The sequence below is a fragment of the Sorex araneus genome, chromosome 2, assembly GCF_027595985.1.
Source record: "Sorex araneus isolate mSorAra2 chromosome 2, mSorAra2.pri, whole genome shotgun sequence".
In the NCBI taxonomy this organism is placed as follows: domain Eukaryota; kingdom Metazoa; phylum Chordata; class Mammalia; order Eulipotyphla; family Soricidae; genus Sorex; species Sorex araneus.
In genome coordinates, this window is record NC_073303.1 from 69,111,802 (window position 1) to 69,133,558 (window position 21,757).

The 21,757-nt window shown below is 41.7% G+C and overlaps 1 protein-coding gene across 8 annotated transcripts in view; it reads left to right on the forward strand.

Moving 5' to 3' along the window:
• TPD52 (tumor protein D52) overlaps positions 1-19,565 on the forward strand; it is a 98,280-nt gene extending 78,715 nt beyond the window's left edge. Inside the window, exons 3-9 of one of the 8 annotated variants that reach the window (XM_055125802.1) lie at positions 313-461; positions 2,705-2,806; positions 4,049-4,075; positions 10,505-10,546; positions 12,491-12,539; positions 14,800-14,843; positions 16,575-19,565. In XM_055125802.1, the coding sequence (XP_054981777.1) occupies positions 313-461; positions 2,705-2,806; positions 4,049-4,075; positions 10,505-10,546; positions 12,491-12,539; positions 14,800-14,843; positions 16,575-16,584 (423 nt within the window). In that variant the 3' untranslated portion in view covers positions 16,585-19,565. Of the gene's footprint in view, positions 1-312; positions 462-2,704; positions 2,807-4,048; positions 4,076-10,504; positions 10,551-12,490; positions 12,580-14,799; positions 14,844-16,574 lie in introns of those variants that run through there. The other 7 variants (XM_055125804.1, XM_055125805.1, XM_055125800.1 and 4 more) reach the window with 7 other exon arrangements.
• The last annotated feature ends 2,192 nt before the right edge of the window (positions 19,566-21,757 follow it).

Sequence of the window (21,757 nt, forward strand, 5' to 3'; positions counted from 1 at the left end):
TAGGAGAGGTCGTTACAGAGCTGGCTTATTTCATGGCGTATATGTTGTTTTTTATTTCTCTTAGGGAAGTGGTGGTGCTCCGAGCTTATCCTGGTTCTGCCCTCAGGGCTCACTCCTGGCAGTAATTGGGGGACCGTCCGAGCTGCTGGGGTTAACCTCTGTGCTATCTTTCCTGCTCTGTGTTGTTTCAAAAGAAAGATTTAAAAAAAAATCAAAATAACGGTTTCTCAATGCCGCTGGAACTTTAGACACCGTGGAATCTTAATATGCTGCGTGCCTTGCTGAGTCCTTCCCCATCTCCCTTCCTCGTAGGTGGAGGAAGAAATCCAGACTCTGTCGCAAGTGTTAGCAGCGAAAGAGAAGCACCTGGCGGAGCTCAAGCGGAAACTGGGCATTAATTCCCTACAGGAACTCAGACAGAACCTTGCCAGAGGGTGGCAGGACGTTACGGCCACGTCAGCGTACGTGTCTTGACTCTTTCTTCTGGGAACTGTGAAAGGCTTCTGGGGAGGGGACTTTCTGCTGTGTCTCTTTGGGCTAGTAGCACCCCCTTTGCTGGCCTCTCAGGTGTGCCGGAGACCTTCCGAATGTTGGCCTTCCTGTTCTAGGGCATCAGAAAGAAATAAGCCTCCGTTGCGAGTGGAGGGAAAAATCAAACGCTCTCTCTCCAAGTGCCCGTTGACCTAGACGGCCCACATGTGTGTTACTCGGTTTCCAGAATTTCCCAGTCAGGAGTTGGCTAGGACAGCAGTCAAATAAGTCTTTTGTTTTTCTTTTCATTGTTTTTCAGGGGCATGGGGGTTGCATTTCAAATTTGTTTGAAATGCATCATCCATGAGAGAGAAGAGAGAGAAGGTGGGAGGGAGGAGAGAGCAGACGGGAGAGGGGAGAGAGGAGAGGAGAAAAGAAGAGGGGGGAGGGGAGGGGAGGGAGAGGCACTTTATAAAAGAGCTAGCCTGATCTCAGCCATCCGTGGCTCGGCCAGGCAGGGCTGTGTGTGCGGCCCGTGGTTCCAGGGTCCACCCAAGCAAGGTGTGTGCTCTTAGCACTGAAGCCACATGCCTGGTCCCCAGAGCCGTGTGCTGATGGCAGAGATCCCCTCATCTTCCTGTGCCTTTGATCATCTCCATCTTCCATGTTTGGTTTGGCTTTGGTGCTTGCACACTGTGCAGGCGGGGGTTGAACCCAGGGCTCCTGGCGTGCCCGTTCCTTAGGGCTTCCTCAGGGCGCAGGGAAGGGCGTGAGCTCCAGGGGACAGACTGTGGGGCTGCCATGACAGGCTGCCCTCTTCTCTGCTCCACACTCTCAGAGACGTCAGGCCGTGGAGGTCACGCGGGGCATTCTGTCATTCTGTCACTCCAAAACTTGGGGTTTGTCTTGGGTTTTTTCCTAGCTTTTTTCGTCTTTTTTTTGTTGTTGGGGGGGGGGTCACACCCGACAGTGCTCAGGTATTACTCCTGGTTCTACACTCAGGAATTACTCCTAGCAGTGCTCGGGGGGACCATATGGGATGCGGGGGATCGAACCTGGGTCGGCTGTGTGCATGGCAAACTCCCTACCCGCTGTACTGTCGCTCTAGCCTCCTAGCTTTAGGTCTACATGAGGTAAGTAAAACTGCCTGGCCATTCTTTTCTCTAACACGGGATCTGAACTTCCCTGCTGGCGGTACCCTGTTTCCCTCACTCGGAAGGGGGATGTGTTTGCCTTGGACCCAGTGCCTCCTGCGAGTATTGCGCCTTTCATAGACTCCAAAGACTGTAAGTCCTTATTTTGTAGCTTGACAAATGAGCAAGACCCACAGTTATGTTCATGAAATTCATTCGGACACTGAAGCACACACAAGCCCTATTTTGTTTCTGGTCCTCTTGAGCAGATACAATTGTGCAAGGTCTCTGAGGCATTTATTTTTGTTTTTGTTTGTTTGGGCCTTGAGTGGGAAAGGGAAGATAAGAGAGATCATTTTCTTTCAGCCTCCGGCTCTCTTTCCCTTTTCAGCTCCTTCCAGCTTTTCAGTTTTAATTTAGGCTCCATGATTTATTTTCAAAACCGTTTCAGGCAAGTCAGTGTGGACGCCCTTTCACCATTGTCTCAAGTTCCTCCATCTGGACCCCCATCCCTTTGCACAGTCCGTTCTGGAGGCTGGTTGTCAGGGTCTGTCACTGTTAGCCAATTGTTATTTTTGTCTCTTTATATTCCACACATGAGAGATCATTCTGTATTTCTCTCGCTCCCTTTGACTAATGTCACTCCATGTGATACCCCTCTGATTCCATCGTCTTGCAGCAAATCCCATGATTTCAGCTTCTCTTAGAGCTGAATAGTATTCCGCGGTGTGTACATACCACAGTTTCTTTATCCAGCTAGCAGTTCTCGGGCACTTGGAATGTTTCCAGATCTTGGGCTGTAGTGAACTTAGAAATGCAAATATCTTTTCAAAAAAGCATTGTTTTGTTTTTTTTTAAACACTTGGGCTAGATGCCAGAAAGTGGAATTTCTGGGATATCTGGAAATTCAGTTCTTTTAAGTTACTGAGAAATGTCTGTCCCCTGTTCCACAGAGGATGGAGTTTGAGGATTTCCAAGAGGCGTTGATGGCTGTGCTTAGATAGCCAGTGTTCTCTCTGACCAAAAATGAATAAATAAATAAATTAAAAAAATTGCCAGTGTCAGAAAAGTTAACTTACTTCTGTGTGCTCCGTTCTCAGATACAAGAGGACATCTGAAACCTTATCTCAAGCTGGACAGAAGGCGTCAGCCGCTTTTTCATCTGTTGGCTCAGTCATCACCAAAAAGCTGGAGGATGTAAAGTATGTTCTCATTTTTCCCTTGCTCCTTAAGTAGCTGAGGCCGGTGGGAAGAGGTCACGGGGTGGCGTTGTGTCCCAGGCCCAGCCCTCCGCTCAGGGCTGGAGCTATCCTAGCTGATCAGGCACAGCCATCCGACTTGGCGGCAGTCTCTCCAAGCTGGCCGCTCTAGGGTCGGTTTGAGAGTGTCGCAAAAGTTCGGCCCAGAGCTTTTTTATCTTTTCAGTCCAGCTTGAATCTACAAGGTAAGCGTGTCGCTTGTGGCTGCCAGTTTGATTGTTGGTGAGCCTGGTGTCTTCCTGGGGACGGCTCCCAGGGTCCCCGGAGCACACGTTGAAGTGGAACCTTCAGTTCCCGGGTGGACAGCGCAGCGCTGGCCTGACAGCATGCTTCTTCCTGCCTCCTGGTCTGCTGCTTTGCAAGCCCAAACTGCACTTGTGGACAGGCTAGCTCTTGGTCTTTGAGCTGTGGCTTTTTATGTTTTTATTTATTAACCCTCCCCACTCCCCACTTTATTTAAACACTGTGGTTTACAAAGTTGTTCTCGATTTGTTACAGGCATTCGATATTCCATCACCAATGCCAACACCCCCATCACCCTCCGTTGTCCCCATTGTCCCGACCACCCCTTAAGCCTGCCCCCATACCAGGTCCCCCATTTATATTGCATGTTACGTGGCTTTTTGTTTTAGATTAGTCTGCAGGCATTTTCTGACCATTTCGATAGAATCACTTCATAGTGCTTGTGTCTGCGCCCCCAGGTGATTAGAATAGTGCTGGGAATGACAAATGTGGTTTATATTTTTAAATCGATTGTACTTTTGTTGGCATGCAAACTTTGTGTTTTAAAAACAAAGCCTTTCAATTACATATCTTTGTGTTTTTTATTCATGGAGTATGTACTTTGATTATTTTTTTTACAGCCAGATTTTTTTTGTGGGAGGGGTGGGTGGGTTGAATATGTTTGATCAGTTTATTATGCTTTGTACCAAATAACCCAACTCACTTGCTCTTTATATTTGGACAGTCTTCATTTCAAGCATAACATAGTAAACATGACTTTCTTGAACACTTCCTGCAGTTCAACATACATTTCTGTCATATTTTTAATACATGTCCTATTTTTAATGCCGAGACAATTAGGTAATACTTTAGAGTCCAGTTGTGAAAGCCTAACTTAAAAAAAAATTAAGATATTTAGATTGTTTAAATTTTTTTTTTAATGCTTACTCTGACTTCTTCCAGATTTCAAGCCTTTTCACATTCCTTTAGGTAAGAAGAGTGTGCGCCATCTCTGCAGCTAGCCATTGTCTGAGACGGTGTGCTTATCCGATTATTATGCCACTTTGGGTGGTTCTGTTTGTCCACTACATGGCTTTCGTGCATTTAGAACATCTTTTTTCTAGTGCATTTCGATTTCCAAGGGAGGGTTTCTTGTATACCATTGGAAATGGATAAATTCAAAGAAGAATTTGACACTGTGGTTCAAAGAATATGAAAACGATTTTGACATTCTTTTTACTTTTTTTTTTTTTTTTTTTTGGTAAAAAGAAGCAGCTTTACCATGGTATGCAGAATTCCTTCCTTCCAATGTCTGGCTTTGTTTGTTTGTTTTTTGATGCTTTAATTCATTTGGTGCTTTTGTAAGGATTTTGGAATTCTCCCTCACCTGGGTCCCATTATGCGATTGTAATACACTGCATATGTACTGCCTCGCCATGTTAATCCTCTGTCTTCTAGGTTACTCTGAAAAAAAAAATTGTGGTAAATATACATAAGATAAAGTGTCTGATTACTCTGAACTTTTAGTACTCATTTTACTGTTTTATTTTTTTCTTCTCTGGCTTTTATTCTTTACTATGTGCAAAGCAAAACTTCACGGTTGCAGAAGAAAAAATGAAGTATATTAGGCCAAATAAGAAAGCACAGTAAAAGTAAAATGATGTCAACCCACACTGTGCCTTATAGAAGGAATCTTTGTGATGTTGATGACCAAGTATAACTTCTTTCTTTCATACTCACTCTGATTACTTAATTAGTAGCCAGAGAACATTATAGGAAGGCTTCTAACATGTAAGCAAAAAAGGTAGCATAAGAGTCTCTACCCCTTATCCTGTTAATACAAAGCAACGACATGCTGTGGTCTAGTTATACGTCTTCTCTCTTTGTTTCTTTTATTTTTGTTATTTTGGGTCTCACCAAGGAGCAGGGGGTGGACATGGCTCCTGGCTCTGTGTGATGTGTCATAGAAACAAAAGTATCAAGGTATATAAGGCAGCTGTGCAGTGATTCATAACAGTACAGATTCACTCTTCTTTCTCTATTCCTTTAAAAGATGGTGCAAAGTAGCCTAAAGTGGTCACAGTGGGGGCCGCCTTATTAATTCATCAGAAACAAACTGAGTTGCATGGTTCTTAGTTCCATATCATCACTCTCTAAAATTCATTTAAAATAAAACTGAATTTATACTCTCCTATATTCAGTGGTCTCTGTAAGGATTGATATAATGCATATCCGTACATGGAGGTTAAACAAAGGCTTTTACCTTTTGAATGCCATATTTATCATTCTATTTTATAGTTAAGGTCATGTGTTCACAGTGGTGTTAACATGAACAGACTTGGTGTAAACAGTTACGTCACCACACCAAAATGCCTAGGACACCCCTTCTTCTTCTACAAAAATGTTGAAGTTGGGAGATCTGGACTTTGCAGCTGTCTATATTTTTATTTTATTTTTATAAAGTAGTTCACAATATTGGATTGCATGTAATATTCGAACACCAATCCCACCACCATTACACCTCCCCACCACCGTCTTTTAGATGTTTCCATCCCGAGCCCCAACCCCTCCCCCAAAGCAAAATTGAAATAGTTCATTTTGTATTGTTTGTTATGACTAGTCTGTTGAAAATGATCCAAGAGAGGTATCCTAGAGGAAAGTGTGTGAAGATTGTTGTATTTCACCCAGGAGCCATTAAACCCTTTTATAAGAGATTACTAACATGTTAAAGGTTGAGCCTTGTGTGCACACATATATATATGTAAAAATATATTTCCCCTCAGATTGGTTGCCTTTCTACTTTAAACCCCATCAAATGTGGTGCATTCTCTTGGAGCACTAGTGGAGTGAGGTTTGATATGCGGCCGCATGTCCAGGAGTAGGTTCAGCCATGGGTGAGCCCCTCTGAGCATGCACAGAGCGGCCATGAGTGTGGTGGTGGTTCAGTTCTGGAAGTCTTTTGGCTGCAGGGGCTGGATCTGTTGGGGCGGGGAGGGGGGGGCGCTCTCCTTTCCCCTAATGAAATAGCCTGGCTCGGCATGGTTATGGCATATGTTCTGTGCTCTCGTTCGAGAGGTTTATAATGAGTCTCTGCATCTGTCTAGATTGCTTCCATTTTATTCTCTGTCCAGTGGGTTTATTTTTGATATCTTCTTATTGTGAAATTAAACACAGAAGTATCCTCAAAACCAAATTTAGCTTAGTTGTTTGTAAAAAACTAAAGCACTCCGAGGGGCGAGTGCACTCGCGGGCTCTCCGGGCAGCTCTGTCTCACCACCCGAGTTCGGTGCTCTGGAACCGCAGTGTGTGGACTGGATCGGGACGGCCGGTGGTCAAGGACAGGCGAAGGAAGAACGAGGAGCAAGCTGGTTGCTGATTAGTTACCGTTTATTCAATCTTCAAGCTTTCTCATCTCCCGCACTCCCAGCTCCGGCCTCTCTCTGCATCTACTGCTCAACTCTGCCTCTCTCTGGCTTCTCTCTCTCCTCCCCCTTGTCTCTCCCACCTTGCCCTCTCGGCTACAACCAGCCAGGTAGCCAAATCAACATAAGAAAGCCCTTCCTGAGGGCAGGGCACTCCAAAGCCCTTCCTCACTCTTAAGGTTTTTTTCTTTTCCTTAGTCCAGGAACTTATTAACATCTTAATACTAGTTATTTTTGTATGGACATAGCAAGGGATACATTGAGGCTTGCAAGGCAGCTCTCCTGGCAACATCTTGCCACAGGCTCAGACCACAGCACTCAGGCCAGATTAATCATTCCTCACCCTAGCAGGGTCCAAATCTAGTATCACTGTTTGGATCATGACAGCATTTGTCCATGATCAAGCTCTTAACTTATAGTTAAGCATTAGGCACTTTGGCCAGGCCCATCTCGATGCCAGGGTAGCACACAACTCACCGCTTGCCCTGGGTCCTTCTTGTCCCACGTCGGGACCGTGCTTTGGGGGTGCTAGGAAGTAAGGGCAGCTGAGGCTTAGGTCAAGAGAACAGATGCCCTGGAGGAAAATATCATGTAGAGTCAAATGACTCCCAGGTTACAAAAGCATAACATTTGTTAAGTCTTCCTGTGTCCATACAAAAAGGACTTGCTCTGAATAAACTATGCAAAGGACTCAAGGAGAAGAGAAAAACATTATTTACAAGTCAACAGAACACCAAGAAAGAAGCTACAAATAAACAAAGAGGAATAGGAGCACTGTAACGGGAGTAACCCAATAAACCTAAACTACTGAGGCTATGTTATCCTACAGTCGTTGATTACAAATTATAAACACCTTATAATCATTTTTAAGCTTTTCCTTCTATATTCCCATGGAAAGATAATTATTGGGTGTACTCTTCTTGGTACTTAGAGATTCAAATTCTTTGCCTTTACTGCTAACAGAAGCATAACAAATATGACTGTCGTAATCTAGCAAAAGACCCTAAGGTCATTGGAAAGATGACACTATATTATTTTTGAAAGATATGCTGCATTATTTTTTGGAATAAGAATTGTTCAAGATCTCTCTCTCCCTCCCTCTATCTCTCCCCCCTCCTTCCTCCCCTCCCTTCTTCCCTCCCTCCCTCCCTCCCCCCCCCTCCATCTCTCTTTCCCTCCTTCCTCATGCATTCCTAGTGTGCTTTAACATTGAGCTACATCCCTGGCTCAGAATAAGAAATAGTCATAGTAATGATTTTAAGATTCTTCAAGTTACATCACAAGCATCAGTGGTAACTGCCAGATACTTTATAATGGAAAGGCCTCAAATGGTTGCCCTCTAAGTTTTCTCTGAAACATATTGATGGTTCTTTCCTATAGTTATGCTGTAAAAACAGATACTTTAAAGACATATCTGTATCCCCAGATTCACTGTATTTTTTTTTTTTTGAGTAGTTATTCTCCATGTCAGATTCCTCTTTCCTCATGGTAGTTCCTTCTGCTCTTCACTAACATCCATCTCTTGCCTAGTCTCGGGAAGATACCTTAATTAGACTCATATTTAACTCTCCATCAGCATCTTATTTTTTCCTCTCCATTTCTGACTGATTCCAGGTGACATTTATAATGCATTTTTCAACTTTAATGATAACAGGACTATTTTAAACTTTTAAAAAATTGTTATTGCAGTAATAATAATGATGGTAGTTACTGGACTTTTTTAGGAGTAATTTAATAAATATTTTCTACAGGATAATTTTAAACTTGTGCTCTAGATGTTGAGGTTCATAGTCAACTGGATGAATCTAGATTTCTGCTTGATGACCATCCTGTTTGACTGTGCCTTTTGACCCATCCCACTTAACTAGTTTCCATGCTGGCTAGAGAGAGATGGAACTCTGGATGGTTTTGAGGAAAGTAGGGGGCATTTAGAGCCAGTGACTATATTACTGTGATTTTCAAATTGCAAATTAAAAATGTACTTCCTTTACTATTTCATTATGTTATTGACACCATTGAATTCAGTGTGCAAGGGTATCACAGGTGAGCAGGGTTTTTTTTTTTTACAACTTTGTCCATTAACTTATTTTGCCAGAGTCCTGTCATTTCTGCCATAACAATGATTCTAGTGAATAATGTTGGTGACGAAGAACCAAAAATTTTCTTTAATCTCACCTGGGAAAAGGGCATATGTTACCAGAAACAAAGTTGTTTTGGGACTCCAGGGAATGAGTCTGAACACCACTTCCCTAACATGTTGACATGGATATTGTGGTTTGTTTTAAACCACATTTAAGTGTGTACACGCCAACATCAATATGTTAAGTAAGGCCAGGCCCCACTCAGATGAGCTCTGCTCATTGGAATGTGTCAGAAATCAAGATCGCATTGAGAAATCAAGGAAGCAAGTTACTTGTCCCTCTCCCACTCATATTTCCTCTCTGTATTGTCACCGCTCCTGAGTTTTCCCTACCTGTCTGCTTCTATTCAGTCCTTTATTTGGAAATTCACTTTCTCTGCATTTTTTTTTTCAGCTTTCTCTCAGTCCCAAACAGTCTTCAACATCTAAACCTTCTTTATTTTCTAGCTCAACTGTCTATCACCAATGTCTTAATTCATAAGAATTTTACTATCTTTAAAAAATTTCAGATAAAAAGTTTCTACATTTCATGAGGTTAGACGTGGTGGGTAGAGATGTACTGATCATTATATTGGTGGTGGCAGTGTAGCCATACAGACAACTTCTGTAAAAAGTCTGAGGAAGGACAGATAATACGCTACTCTACTCAAAGAAGGATGCTGTATATTAATTTCTGTCCCTCATGTGCGGGATAGAATTTAGCTTTCTGCAATACTTCAAGTGGCAAATGCATTAGTATATTTCTCCCAGGATAGATTATAGTTTTAGATACACAATATTGACCACTAATATAGAATAGGAGGAATGCACCAATCTTTTTTTCTGTGTGTTTGTGTATATGCAGCATGAAATACAAAGGTGTCCGTTTTACTTAACTGTCTTAACTACTTAAACTGCCGGCATGTTTTCACTTGTATCAGGATCCTCCTCCATGTTGTTCAGTCCTAAACCCAAATCCAATTTGAGAAAACACGTTTGAAACACACCGTAGTTTGTGACAACTGAGCCTTTGAGAAAGCAAAATCAATGAACATTCAAAATTCAACGTAATTGAGAATTCCTTACTTAGAACTGCTGAGATCCAAATATTATGCATGTGGTAAGAACCTCAGCAGAAAACCATGTCTGTGTGATCCCCGGAATTGTGCTACTCTCATCTTGCGAGATGGTCTTTGTGGGAGGTGCAGAAGGGATAACCTCAAACATTAACCGTCGGTGAATGGCATAACCTTTGAGCAAGAAGGTGGTCCTAGTAGGGCAGGGGGGATATATTTGATGGCCTTTAAGGACAGTTAGCTTCATTGGGATGAAGTTTGAGTGTCTCATTAGAAAATAGCTATTACTAGTATTGCTAAGGAATGACATAGAGATCACCTGAAGTTGTCAAGTAGGGGATTTATTTTGGAACCTGTCCTGCGCAGTTAACGTTGCTGGCCTTGCTTGTGGTGTGTGAACGTGTATGTGCGCACTTTATTTTTTGAGGGGAGGCAGTGGACATTGAATCAGGATTCAGAGGTCCAAGTGCCATTCCTGATTCTGTGGGGACCTGGAGTAAATCATTTAACTTCTGGCATTTGGTGCCTTTACTGATTCAGGTGATTGCACTTTATAGTTTTCAAAGTGCTGTTAAAAGACAGGATTGAGCCAGGAGCCTGTTAGCTGCTGGGATTAAACGGACAGCTCATGAGTGAAAGTTCATTATGCTGGAATAACTCATCCTCCACCTCAAAAAGTAGATGACTTTTCATGGTGCCTAATGACAAAGCCCCTAGAAGGCTACATTTTGTTTACTTTTCCCAATATCTCATTGCCACCACACTAACTTTGTTTCTGTCTCCTTTTAATGCTGCCTCTTAGTATACGCTCCATTCAGCATTCAATTAGCATGCCTGCTATGAGGTAAAGTATATAGTTTAATAAAACGTAGTTGATATAACTTGGTCTTGTTTTTCTAGATGTTTGAATCAAACTGATCTGAAGTAGTGAACTAGAGTTCTGTCCCAAAGAAGCTTCATGTTTAACATACTGTTTTTTTTCTTTTATTTCCTTTTTTTTTTTTTTTCTTTTGGGGTCACACCTGGTAATGCACAGGGGTTATTCTTGGCTCTGTACTCAGGAATTACTCCTGGTGTTGTTCAGGGGACCTTATTGGGATGCTGGGAATCGAACCCAGGTCGACCGCATGCAAGGCAAACACCCTACCCGCTGTGCTATCACTCCAGCCCCTATGTATTGGTTTTCAACTGGTTTTACACTGGTTTTAGTGTAAGGATGAGTGCAAGAGCTCAATTAGATGATTTTTTTAAAAATAGGATTCATTTCTAATTTCAGGAGTGTGCCAAATTGTTCTACATCTGAAGTCTCTTTAGTTTTCAAAAAGTGAATATTACTTATCTACTAAAACTTTTTAATGGATATAGGTGTTTGACCACCCATATAGTCTGTAATTCATGGTAGTCTTCTTCCCTTTTGATCCACTCTCCTTCCCACTTTGTCAATTGCAGTCAAAAGTGATTTCATTCTCTCCTCTTTCATCACCGACGACTTGCAGTTGGTACATTTTGTTGTTGTTGTTGTTGTTGTTGTTTTTGCTTTTTGGGTCACACCTGGCAATGCACAGGGGTTACTCCTGGCTCTGCACTCAGGAATCACTCCTGGCGGTGCTCAGGGAACCATATGGGATGCTGGGAATCGAACCCGGGTCAACTGCGTGCAAGGCAAACGCCCTACCGCTGTGCTATCGCTCCAGCCCCGCAGTTGGTACATTTTAACCACCAGCACGGCAGAAGGCTGTAAGCATTCAGAGGTGGTACACGCCTTCAGCTTGGTGCACCCAAGCTTCGGGGATGTTAAACCTCCTCTTCTACAGCAAACTCTATGCAACAGTCCTAGAGTTTCCAATTCTGTAGGACTGGGTGGGCCTGAGAATCAGCGCTGTTGCGTGTTGTCCGAAAGATACTGACCTGTATGACAAGCTTTGGGACCACACTTTGGTCATCTGCGCATTATCAGGGTGGGGGGAAGGAGAGCTCTTATTTTCCTTTTTACTTTTTCTCTAGCCCAGTAGAGTTGGGTGGACAGTATAAGAACTTCAGAAAGTCCTGTGTGAGCCACGTCAGTGGGTGACTGGAGAGCCCTGAGTTCTGAGGGCCCTGTTTGCGCGTCCCTTCCCTTCGCTCCTCCTCCGCCCACCTGCCGTGGTGTTCCCTGGAGTCCTGATCCCTGATACTGAACTGCTTGTGCTGGGAGTTGGTGCTGCTGTCTTGCAGTGTGTGAACGGAAGCAAACATTCCCGAGCATAATTTTAACAAAAATTGAACCAATGCTGTTTTCTTGTACCGTGACGGGTTGAAGATGTAACAGAACTGAAGCCTTCCGGGATTTTGCTCCCTCTTATGTTCTTAACTCAGATTTTATCACATATGTCAGAAACAGATACGCACAGAATCAGAGACGTTATTGCAGATACTGGGGGCTGGAGCGATAGCACAGCGGGTAGGGCGTTTGCCTTGCACATGGCCAACCCGGGTTCTAATCCCAGCATCCCATATGGTCCCCTGAGCCCTGCCAGGGGTAGTTCTTGAGTGCAGAGCCAGGAGTAACCCCTGAGCATCGCCAGGTGTGACCCAAAAAGAAAAAAAACATTACTGCAGATACTGATAATAACAACACATATTGATACTCTTCCCTCTTGACACATGCCCATTTGTGTACATGCCTGAACATATATGGCACAGGTAAATTTTGCTAATAATATGGCAGAGGAATGCACACAACTGATGATGTTTTCTGATTCTTTGTATTCTGTTTGTAATCTTATTTGTTTTTCTTTTCTTGCCATAGAAACTCCCCAACTTTCAAATCATTTGAAGAAAAAGTGGAAAACTTAAAGGCAAGTAGAGAATGAACAAGGTCTTTGAGATATCTTGCCGGTAACTTCCCTTCCTTTGGTATAAGTACATTATTCATATCAGTATTTTTTCTAAAAACATCTAAAATATTTAAAAAACTTCAGCCATTTGTTCAGTACATTAGTAACGAATATTTAAGGTTACATATTCTCTTTTCTTTCTGTACCACACCCTGCAGGGCTCAGAGACTGCTCCAAGTGTTATAGGGGTCACCCCTGCTGGCGCTTGGGGGACCATGGGGTGCTGGGATCAGAGTGGGGCCTACTGCATGCCACGTTCCGCGTGCACTCAGCCCAGCTAGGATTCAGTGCCAGCGCCTGAGGACGCAGTGCTGTTCGGACCCCGCAGTCTCAGGGCCATACCCGGTGGTGCTCAGGCCCTTGGAGGCCTGCACTCAGTGATGCTCCAGAAACCGTGCAGTGCCGGGTATCAAGCCCATCTCGGGCTCATGTGAGGCGCGAGCTCTAACCACTGGACCATGTCCTGGCCCTCACACACTATCTTATTTTTTTGAGTATATGAGCAGCCAGGTAACCAAGTGCAGAAATGCGTAATTTTTAAAAGTCTTTGTAATTGCCTTGCTCTTAGCTTTATTCACTTCACATACTTTTGGAATAGAACAGATATTAATAAAATTTGGGGGTATAAAATTTTTTAAATAATTTAGGAAAATAGTAAAAACTGAAACTTGTTTCTCCCACACAAAGGTCTATTTATGTGCATGTATGTGTAGTAGAATTCTACTTTTATGCTCTTATTTGTATCTTGGTGATGAGCCAGCAGTGCTCCAGTGCTCGATGCCACCCGGCGTTGCTCAGGGCTTACTCCTGCCTCTGCACTCAGGGCAGCACTCCTGGCAGAGCCTGGGGGACCATCTGGGGTGCTGGGAATCAAGCCTGAAACTGCCGCACGCGAGGCAAGGACTCTGCTAGCTGTGGTATCTTTCCTGCTGCTAGACCTTTGCAGAAAAGAGTTCATCATACATGAGGAAATGTTTCCTTGTGTTACAAAGTTTTTTCCCCGTTATATTAATGACTACTGGCATATGCCTTTTAATGGATTTTTTTTTGTTCAGTCCTTAATTATTGGACATTTTTATTATGATTATCTTTGATGTCTGTTTTACCCTTTGCAGTGGAGGTGGTCATTTTCTATAACAATTTGCCTCATTAACTTGTGCGGTCTTTTTGTTTTTGTATGAGGGTGGGGACACACCTTCACTCTGCACTCAGGGGTCACTCCCAGCAAAGTGAAGGGGGGGTAAGGGGGGCATGTGGGGTTTCAGACATTGAACCCAGTCCTCAGTGTACAAGGCAAGCATTCTGCGCACTGCACTATCTCTCTAACCCCTGTAAGTTGTATTTGAAGATTACATTAAAAATTGCAAAATTATCAACTGTTAGAATCACAGGTCGCCTTGAGAGAGGTAGTTTCTGTCCTGTTTGGCCCTCTCCATGGGCTTAGTACCAGACTGTGGTTGATGCTGTCAAATGCCTTCCAGCATTGTATTTTTTTGTTTTTTTTTTTTTGCTTTTTTGGTCACACCCAGCGATGTACAGGGTTTACGCCTGACTCTGCACCCAGGAATTACTCCTGGTGGTGCTCGGGGGACCATATGGGATGCTGGGCTTTGAACCCGGTCAGCCGCATGCAAGGCAAACACCCAATCCGTGTGCTATTGGTCCAGTCTCCCAGCATTGTATTTTTATCAAACGAGCATGACAGTCTATATGTTCAATTCTTCCTAAGCTAATTCTGATAATTATAGAGTGTAAATCTTAAATCTAGTATATTTGAGTTGATTAAAACTATTATCTTTGAGTCCAGAGTAAAAACTAGAGTGGGTAGGGGCAGTTGCCTTGCATATGACGGACCTGGCTCAATCCCTGGCATCTCAAATGGTTCCCTGAGTTCACCAGGAGTGACCCCTGAGTGCAGAGCCAGGAGTAAGCTCTGAGCAATGCTGGATGTGGCCCCAGAAGCAAAGTAAAACAGAAAACATTAAAACTAGTATCGTCAGTATTTTTATATGTACATAGTCTTAAAATCAGAGTTCAGGTTAGCTTCAGAATTATAATTAAGTCACTTATTTTTAAATGGTCTTTTTGAAACCTGTAGAAATTATTAAATGAAACCAAACACCAATTAAAAATCATTATTTTATTTAGGCACTGTGGTTTTACCAATAATTTTTTTATAGATACATTAAGCTTTTTATTTCTACTCCTCTTTGGTCCCCAGACCTCTCCAGGAGTAATCCCTGGACTGGAGCGAGAGCACAACGGGTAGGGCATTTGCTTTGCATGCAGCCGACTCGGGTTTGATTCCTCCACCCCTCTTGGAGAGCCTGGCAAGTTACCAAGAGTATCCCGCCCGCACGGCAGAGCCTGGCAAGCTCCCTGTGGAGTATACGATATGCCAAAAACAGTAACAACAAGTCTCACAATGGAGACGTTACTGGTGACTGCTCGAGCAAATTGATGAACAACAGGATGACAGTGCTACAGTGATACTTCTATGTATAAATGCTTCTCAGAAAGGAAGCAGATGTTACACTGTCCTCCAGTTTCCTCACTTGGCCCATTCTCGTCTGTGTATTTATAACCCATGAAGGCCAGCACCTGTTCTTTTGTGCTTGCTGACATTTCTTCCCCAAGGGCCTAGAAAAGTTCTGAATGTGTTGCAACTTTGTAATAAGTATTTGGTGTGTGTGTGTGTGTGTGTGTGTATATATATATATATATACATATATATATGTGTATATATAGTATAGGGACTGGAGTGATAGTACAGTGGATAGGGTACTTGCCTTGGATGAGGCCGACCCAGGTTTGATATCCAACGCCTCGGGGGTTTGGTCCCTAGACCCCCTCCAGGAGTAATCCCTGAGCATCGATGGTGTGCCTCTTCCCCCCTCCCAATATATATACAGATAGATGTGTATGTGTATTTATGATATAGTCATCAGTCAAGAGAATGCAGTACAAATGACCTGCTTTATTTTCTATAATAGTTAGCCAGATATTAGGAAACAATCCACATTGCAGGAAGGAAGGCTTCCTATAACTCGGTTCTCCGTGTTGTTGGAACTTTCATAGTCTCTCCTTGTTTGGACACAGAATATGTGGAGAAACATCCAGTGAACTTTCATTTGTGATGTACTCTCTTCCCGAGTATATTTATGTCCTGTCTGATGAAATCTTCTTTTGAAATGACTGATTTGTATTCATCATAGAAACTGATTTTTTTCCAAAGTATAGTATGTTAAAGATACTCCCCAAAGAAGCTGTAAAATAATTAGAGCTTTTCCTAAATTACATTTGTAGTCAGTGAACACATTGGGTTCACCTGTACGTAAAGATTTGGGGTTGATTCTTTTCTCTGTGATTATGGGGCATATGCCATGTGTTAGGTGATGAGTGTTAGTTTATATTTGAAGCACATCTCGGTGTTGCTTAGGCTCACTTCTGACTCTATGCTCAGAGATGGTCACTCTTCTGGCATTCCTTGGGAGACTGCATGCAATGCCAGGAATTCAGCTGGCATCATCCATCTGCAAGGCAACTAGATTCTACATTTCTAGCAAGCTTCCAAGCCGTGTTCGGTTCCTAGGTCTGTGTGCCACACTTTAAGTTGAGTTAGAATGCTTCCATCTTAACTGGGGAAAATACATGCCTTCCTTTCCTTTGTTGTGCTCAATAATATTTTCTGAATGGATGTAGCTAAATGAACAATTTAATGGAATACTAAGTGTCATCCAAATGTAAAGATATTTTAGAATGAAAGGCTTTCTAAAGCTCCCCAGGCAGATGTTCATTTAACCACATTGAACATCACAACAGCACTAAATTCTGTACATGCACGATGGGTGGAATTATATATTCCATACATATAATCATTGAGCCATTAAGTTCCCGATTCATTTATTGTTCAAAGTGCGTTTAGAAGTGCTTTATGCAGAGTCAGCTAAGCTTATGTCTCATGATGCCTTTTCCTTTTTTGAACTTTCTGAAAAGTCTAAAGTAGGGGGAAGCAAGCCTGCTGGGGGTGATTTTGGAGAAGTCTTGAATTCGACTGCAAATGCCAGTGGCACCGCCTCGGAGCCTCTTCCAGAACAGATGCAGGAGAGCCCATGAGATGTCTACCTTTGTTCTGCTACCCACTGCCAGATGCTGCAAGTGAGATCCAAGTACATCTTGTCAACGTTCATCGCCATGAATTTCCACCAGATGTGCTTTTATTTAGCTTTACAGATTCCTTTAACCAAATAGTTTCTGGGTTGAAGCAAATAAAGATATCTTAACCTGTGTCACTGAGAAATCTTTGATATGCACTTGAGACCCCTTATTTAGGAAACCGGTGAAAAAGCAAAGGTACTATCTGGACACACTCACTAGGATGTTCTAAGAAGATACGAGTTGTCATAAATGCTTAGCTACTTTCTTTAGATCATTTTCTCCTATATCATTTTGCTTTTTGAACCTCTGGATATTTGATTCCTTGCTAAGAGTACTCTTTTAAATGTTCTCATTTTTGGTGATTAAAAGTTTGCACATATTTTTCTTGACCTTCAAAGGAAGAACGACCAATTACAAAAGTGTTTTTGAATGATCATTGGTCTAGTATAAGTATCTATATTGGGGATCTGAAAATACTAAGCTAACTATATTGGTTCTACGTACAGTTTGTTTCAGTTTTGTAAGTGACAACTTGTGTAGCACTCAACTCAGGTTACTTGAACATGGAAACTTTCTTTTTTTCTAATCACCAATTATGACAGTAACCATTTTACTGTATTGGTTATTGTGTCACTGATTTTAATGTATTTTTAGGCAGAATAAATTCTAGCTTGAATGAAATATTCTAAGTGAGATCATATTATCAGTAGGCTGAAATATGAATACTTTCAGTTAATGTTCAGTTCATAAGCCTGAAAGATTTTTTTCTTTAGAAGATCTAGTTATGAAAGTGCAAGACTCAGTCATGTTAGGGAAAACATTGCTGTGTTGATTTCATTCACATAGCATTATTGCAAACAAGCACAAAAAGCTCAATGACTCATATAAGTAGAAAAAAAATTCGTGTTAGAACGACTGAGGAGTTAATGCATTAATTTAAGTCAGCTTATTTTCTACTTGTTTTCAGTGTGTCAGAAATGATAAAATATTATTCGAGACAGTGCCCCCTATTTTGAAAACTGAATGTCAGGGCTGAATAACCAAAGTCTCCTGTGGTATCTACTCAGGGGGCAAGGTACTTTACTAATCAGTTACAGAGGTTCCTAAAATTATTCGCCATACTTCCCCTCCTTTTCAGAAGATGTCACTCAGCTCTCCCCCGCCCCCGCGCCCTCCCCGGTTCCAAATCCATCTTTGAGCGAGCAAATAGAAAGTGCCCTTCAGAGGGGCAGGACGCCCAGTGCTCCTCATGACCTTCTGGATGTTCCTGCATCCCAGGGATAGTATCACCCACCGTAGGAAACACTGATCGAAACGCTGCTTACTCATCACTGCTACTTTCCCCCCCGTGCTGTCTGTGGCCTGCAGTGTCAGATTTGTTATTTATCAAGTTGTGACTGTTTCATTATTGTCTATGCCAAATGTTGATTGCCAAGCTTGGAGTGACAATAAAGCATTTTAAAAAGCATGACTAGATTTACTTTAGGATAAATTAGCACTGACCAACCAGATTGGAAAAGCCACAAGTATTGTTATAACACGCTGCCGTTCTTGATTGCTTGTGCTTTTGTAAACGTTTTAGATGCAGTTGAAACTATGCACCAGTACATGTAAAAGGCTTAATAAATTCTGTGTATCAGTAGTATAGGTCTCAATATTTATTATGACATCAGTGGTCTGCAAACAGCTTATTGTATCATCAGCTGGTGTCAGTGCGGAAACAAGATGAATTTTCTGTTGTCCAAGTTAAATCACTATTTAATAGCATCACACTCACATATTGTAAATTACTTCAACTTTAAGGCAAAGATTGTCGAAGGATTGTACAGTCAATTTTTTTTAATAGAAATACTGTGGTTATTTCTACTAAAAACACATTTTTATCTACCAACTGCTCTTTTTTTTTTTTTAATCACATCTTTCATTAGATTATTTTTCAGTTGTTCTGTCTTTTTTAAAAGGTAAGATCAAGTGAGATGGCAGTTTCTTTAGTTGAGTATAATAGCCCCGATCTCCTTACTCTTGGGGATAAATAAGTAGGGGGAAGCTGAAGTTGGAGTATGTGTACAGGCAATGGCTGTGACAGAAGAAATTGGAGAATTAGGGGCTGGAGCGATAGATAGCACAGCAGGGAGGGCGTTTGCCTTGTACATGGCCGACCCAGGTTCGATTCCCAGCATCCCATATGGTCCCTCGAGCACTGCCAGGAGTAATTCTTGAGTGCATGAGCCAGGAGTAACCCCTGTGCATCACCGGGTGTGACCCAAAAAGCAAAAAAAAAAAAAAAAAAAAAATCTAGCTATACCGAAAAATGCTGTGATTTGTTGAGATTTTTCCCCCTTGAAGTAGTAAAAAGTAGATGAAGTGTGAATTTAGAAAGATAAACATGATTTAGAAATGTTAATCAAAATAGTCTGTGGAAGATTCAATATCATGAGTTCATAGATAAGAAATATGTAACATTCTATTTACTGAGTAGACTATAAGGGTGCTGACCATTTCATTATGGTTTTTACTTGTCATTACGAGAATGTAGCAACTTGAGAGGGAACACTCAGGTACTGGATAGGGCTGGGATAGAGGAAAATGAACCCTGCATCCATCCAAAGGAATATTCTTGATGTTTGTGGGAAGCTATCTTATGTGTCTATTAGAGGCCAAAGCAGTCCATGGGAAAGTATAGAAATGATTATCATTTTAGTAGATCATTGAACTAGAGAATGAAACATTTAACTTGTAACCACTATTTCTGAATCTGTTAATCAAGAAATATACACTGTCTATTTTTTTTGTATAGTATTTGAAAACAATAAAAATTCTATAATTGGCTACGGGTTCTTTGTATTGCCTGTCTGTTGAGGAAATAGATACAGTTTTTGCAGATAGTATCTTTGATATGGAAACAATTTTTAAATTAGAATTACTCTATTAAAAATGAAAAAGCTACATATTCACTATCAAAGGACAATTGCAACAACTTGCTAGAGGAAATGGTGCTTAATGCTGTATGTTAAAATCCTTTGTGTTTGCTTTGTAATTTAAATGAAAAATCAACTTTTTCCCCATAGAGAAGAGGCATTTGGCCATGATTTAGTGACTGACCCACTGTAATTAGGTATAGGAATGATATTAGGTTATAGTTAATGTAAGCATGTATGCTTTATCTCTTTTCACTTAACCTGCAAGCCTTCATTTCACAATTTCCGTATTCTGAGATCAAAAATAACCCAAATCAAATATTTTAAAAAAAACGCCTTGTGGATGCACTAGAAGATAAGACCTGCATTTGTGTCACTAAAATTATTGCCAAATTTCATAGTGTAATTTTATACTAGTGAGGTTTTTTGTTTTGGTGTGATAATTAGTGGATTTCCTAAGATAGTAGAAAACAAATTAGATTTTGTTTGAATATTTTTAGTGGGTGTGATCTTTCACTTTAACACATACTGTTTTTAGATGCTTTTTAGTTTTTCATGATGTGCAGCTAGCTTTATTCTTTTTTCCAGGCTTTCATGAATGCCTAAGACACCTGAATTTCACTTGGAGCTGCCCATTAAGTGTTGGGCATTTTTCGTTCATTTCCTATTTTTTAATCTAATGGAGCGATAGCACAGCAGGTAGGGTGTTTGCCTTGCATGCGGCTGACCCGGGTTCGATTCCTCCATCCCTGTTGGGGAGAGAGCCTGGCAAGCTACTGAGTATCCCACCCACACGGCAGAGCATGGCAAGCTATCTGTGTTGTATTCGATATGCCAAAAACAGTAACAAGTCTCACAATGGAGACGTTACTGGTGCCCACTCGAGCAAATCGATGAGCAACAGGATGACAGTGACAGAGACAGAACTTTTTTCTATTTGTTTTTAGGGGCACATTCATGGGATACTCAACTTACTCCTGACTCTGTGCCCAGGGATCACTCTTGCTAAGGCTCAGAGGACAATATGGGGAGCTGTATGGAGCACGGGTCAGCAAGGCAAGCGCTCGCTCTACGCACTATTGCTCCAGTATTGTAACTTAAAAATTTTTTTTCCATTGCACAGTGATTTACAGTTATTCATAGTTGAGGTACAGGCATACAATGTTCCAGTACCAATCCCATCACCAGTGTCAACTTCTTTCCACCAGTGTCCCTAGTTAGTTTGTGATTCTTTGGTGGTGATATTGCCATGTCTTTGGGCATTCTCTAGACATCACAACCAATAAAGTGTAACACCATGCTATTCGCTTTTCTCACTGTCACTGTACTTCTACAAAGCATTCTAGCAGTTTTCCAACTCTAGGGTAGAAAAAGACAAATTTTAATAAATGAAGAAAGAAGGCATGGTGCAAATAGAGCAGGATCAGATTCCCTAAATGCCTTGAAGGTGTGACAACTCAGGAGAGTAGCTGTCAGAGTGGGCGCTGGCTTAGGCAAGGACAGCACCTCACTAGATGCTTCTTACGTTCTCTCAATTTAGAGAGTTAAGCATGACTTGAAATTAAGTTGATAGAAACTTACACATGATAAACATAGATTGTCCTTAAATGCCCAAAATGGCACACAGTCTTCAAGGAATGTACCATCTGGCTGAAGTAGGATATAAATATATTAACTTGCTGGATTTGAGAGGTGGGGCCTTAGAAATCCCATCAGCTCTATAGGTATTTTATAGTGAGGAAACCAAACTACATTAAACTGGCTTGCTCTAGGTCAACATTAGAGTGTGTGTGTGTGGGGGGGGGGGTCACAAGAAGGACATTAGGGTAGGGAGGAGAGTGGGAAGTAGTGGTTAAGCACACTGACTGGTGTTCTTTCTAATTTGCTGAAGGGTAGTAGAAGTAGTACGAGCCATAGAAAATAATGCAAACGTTTTGTAGTGAAGAAAACAAATGATAAAAAAAGAAAAGAAATGATGTAAGAGCCGAGAGGGAGAATATAGGTGGAGCAGAAATTCATAAGCACTATAATGGGTTTGTAAGGGTTAACCACAGCTGACTAACAATAAGTATGTAATTCACACAAATAGGCACCATCCAGAGG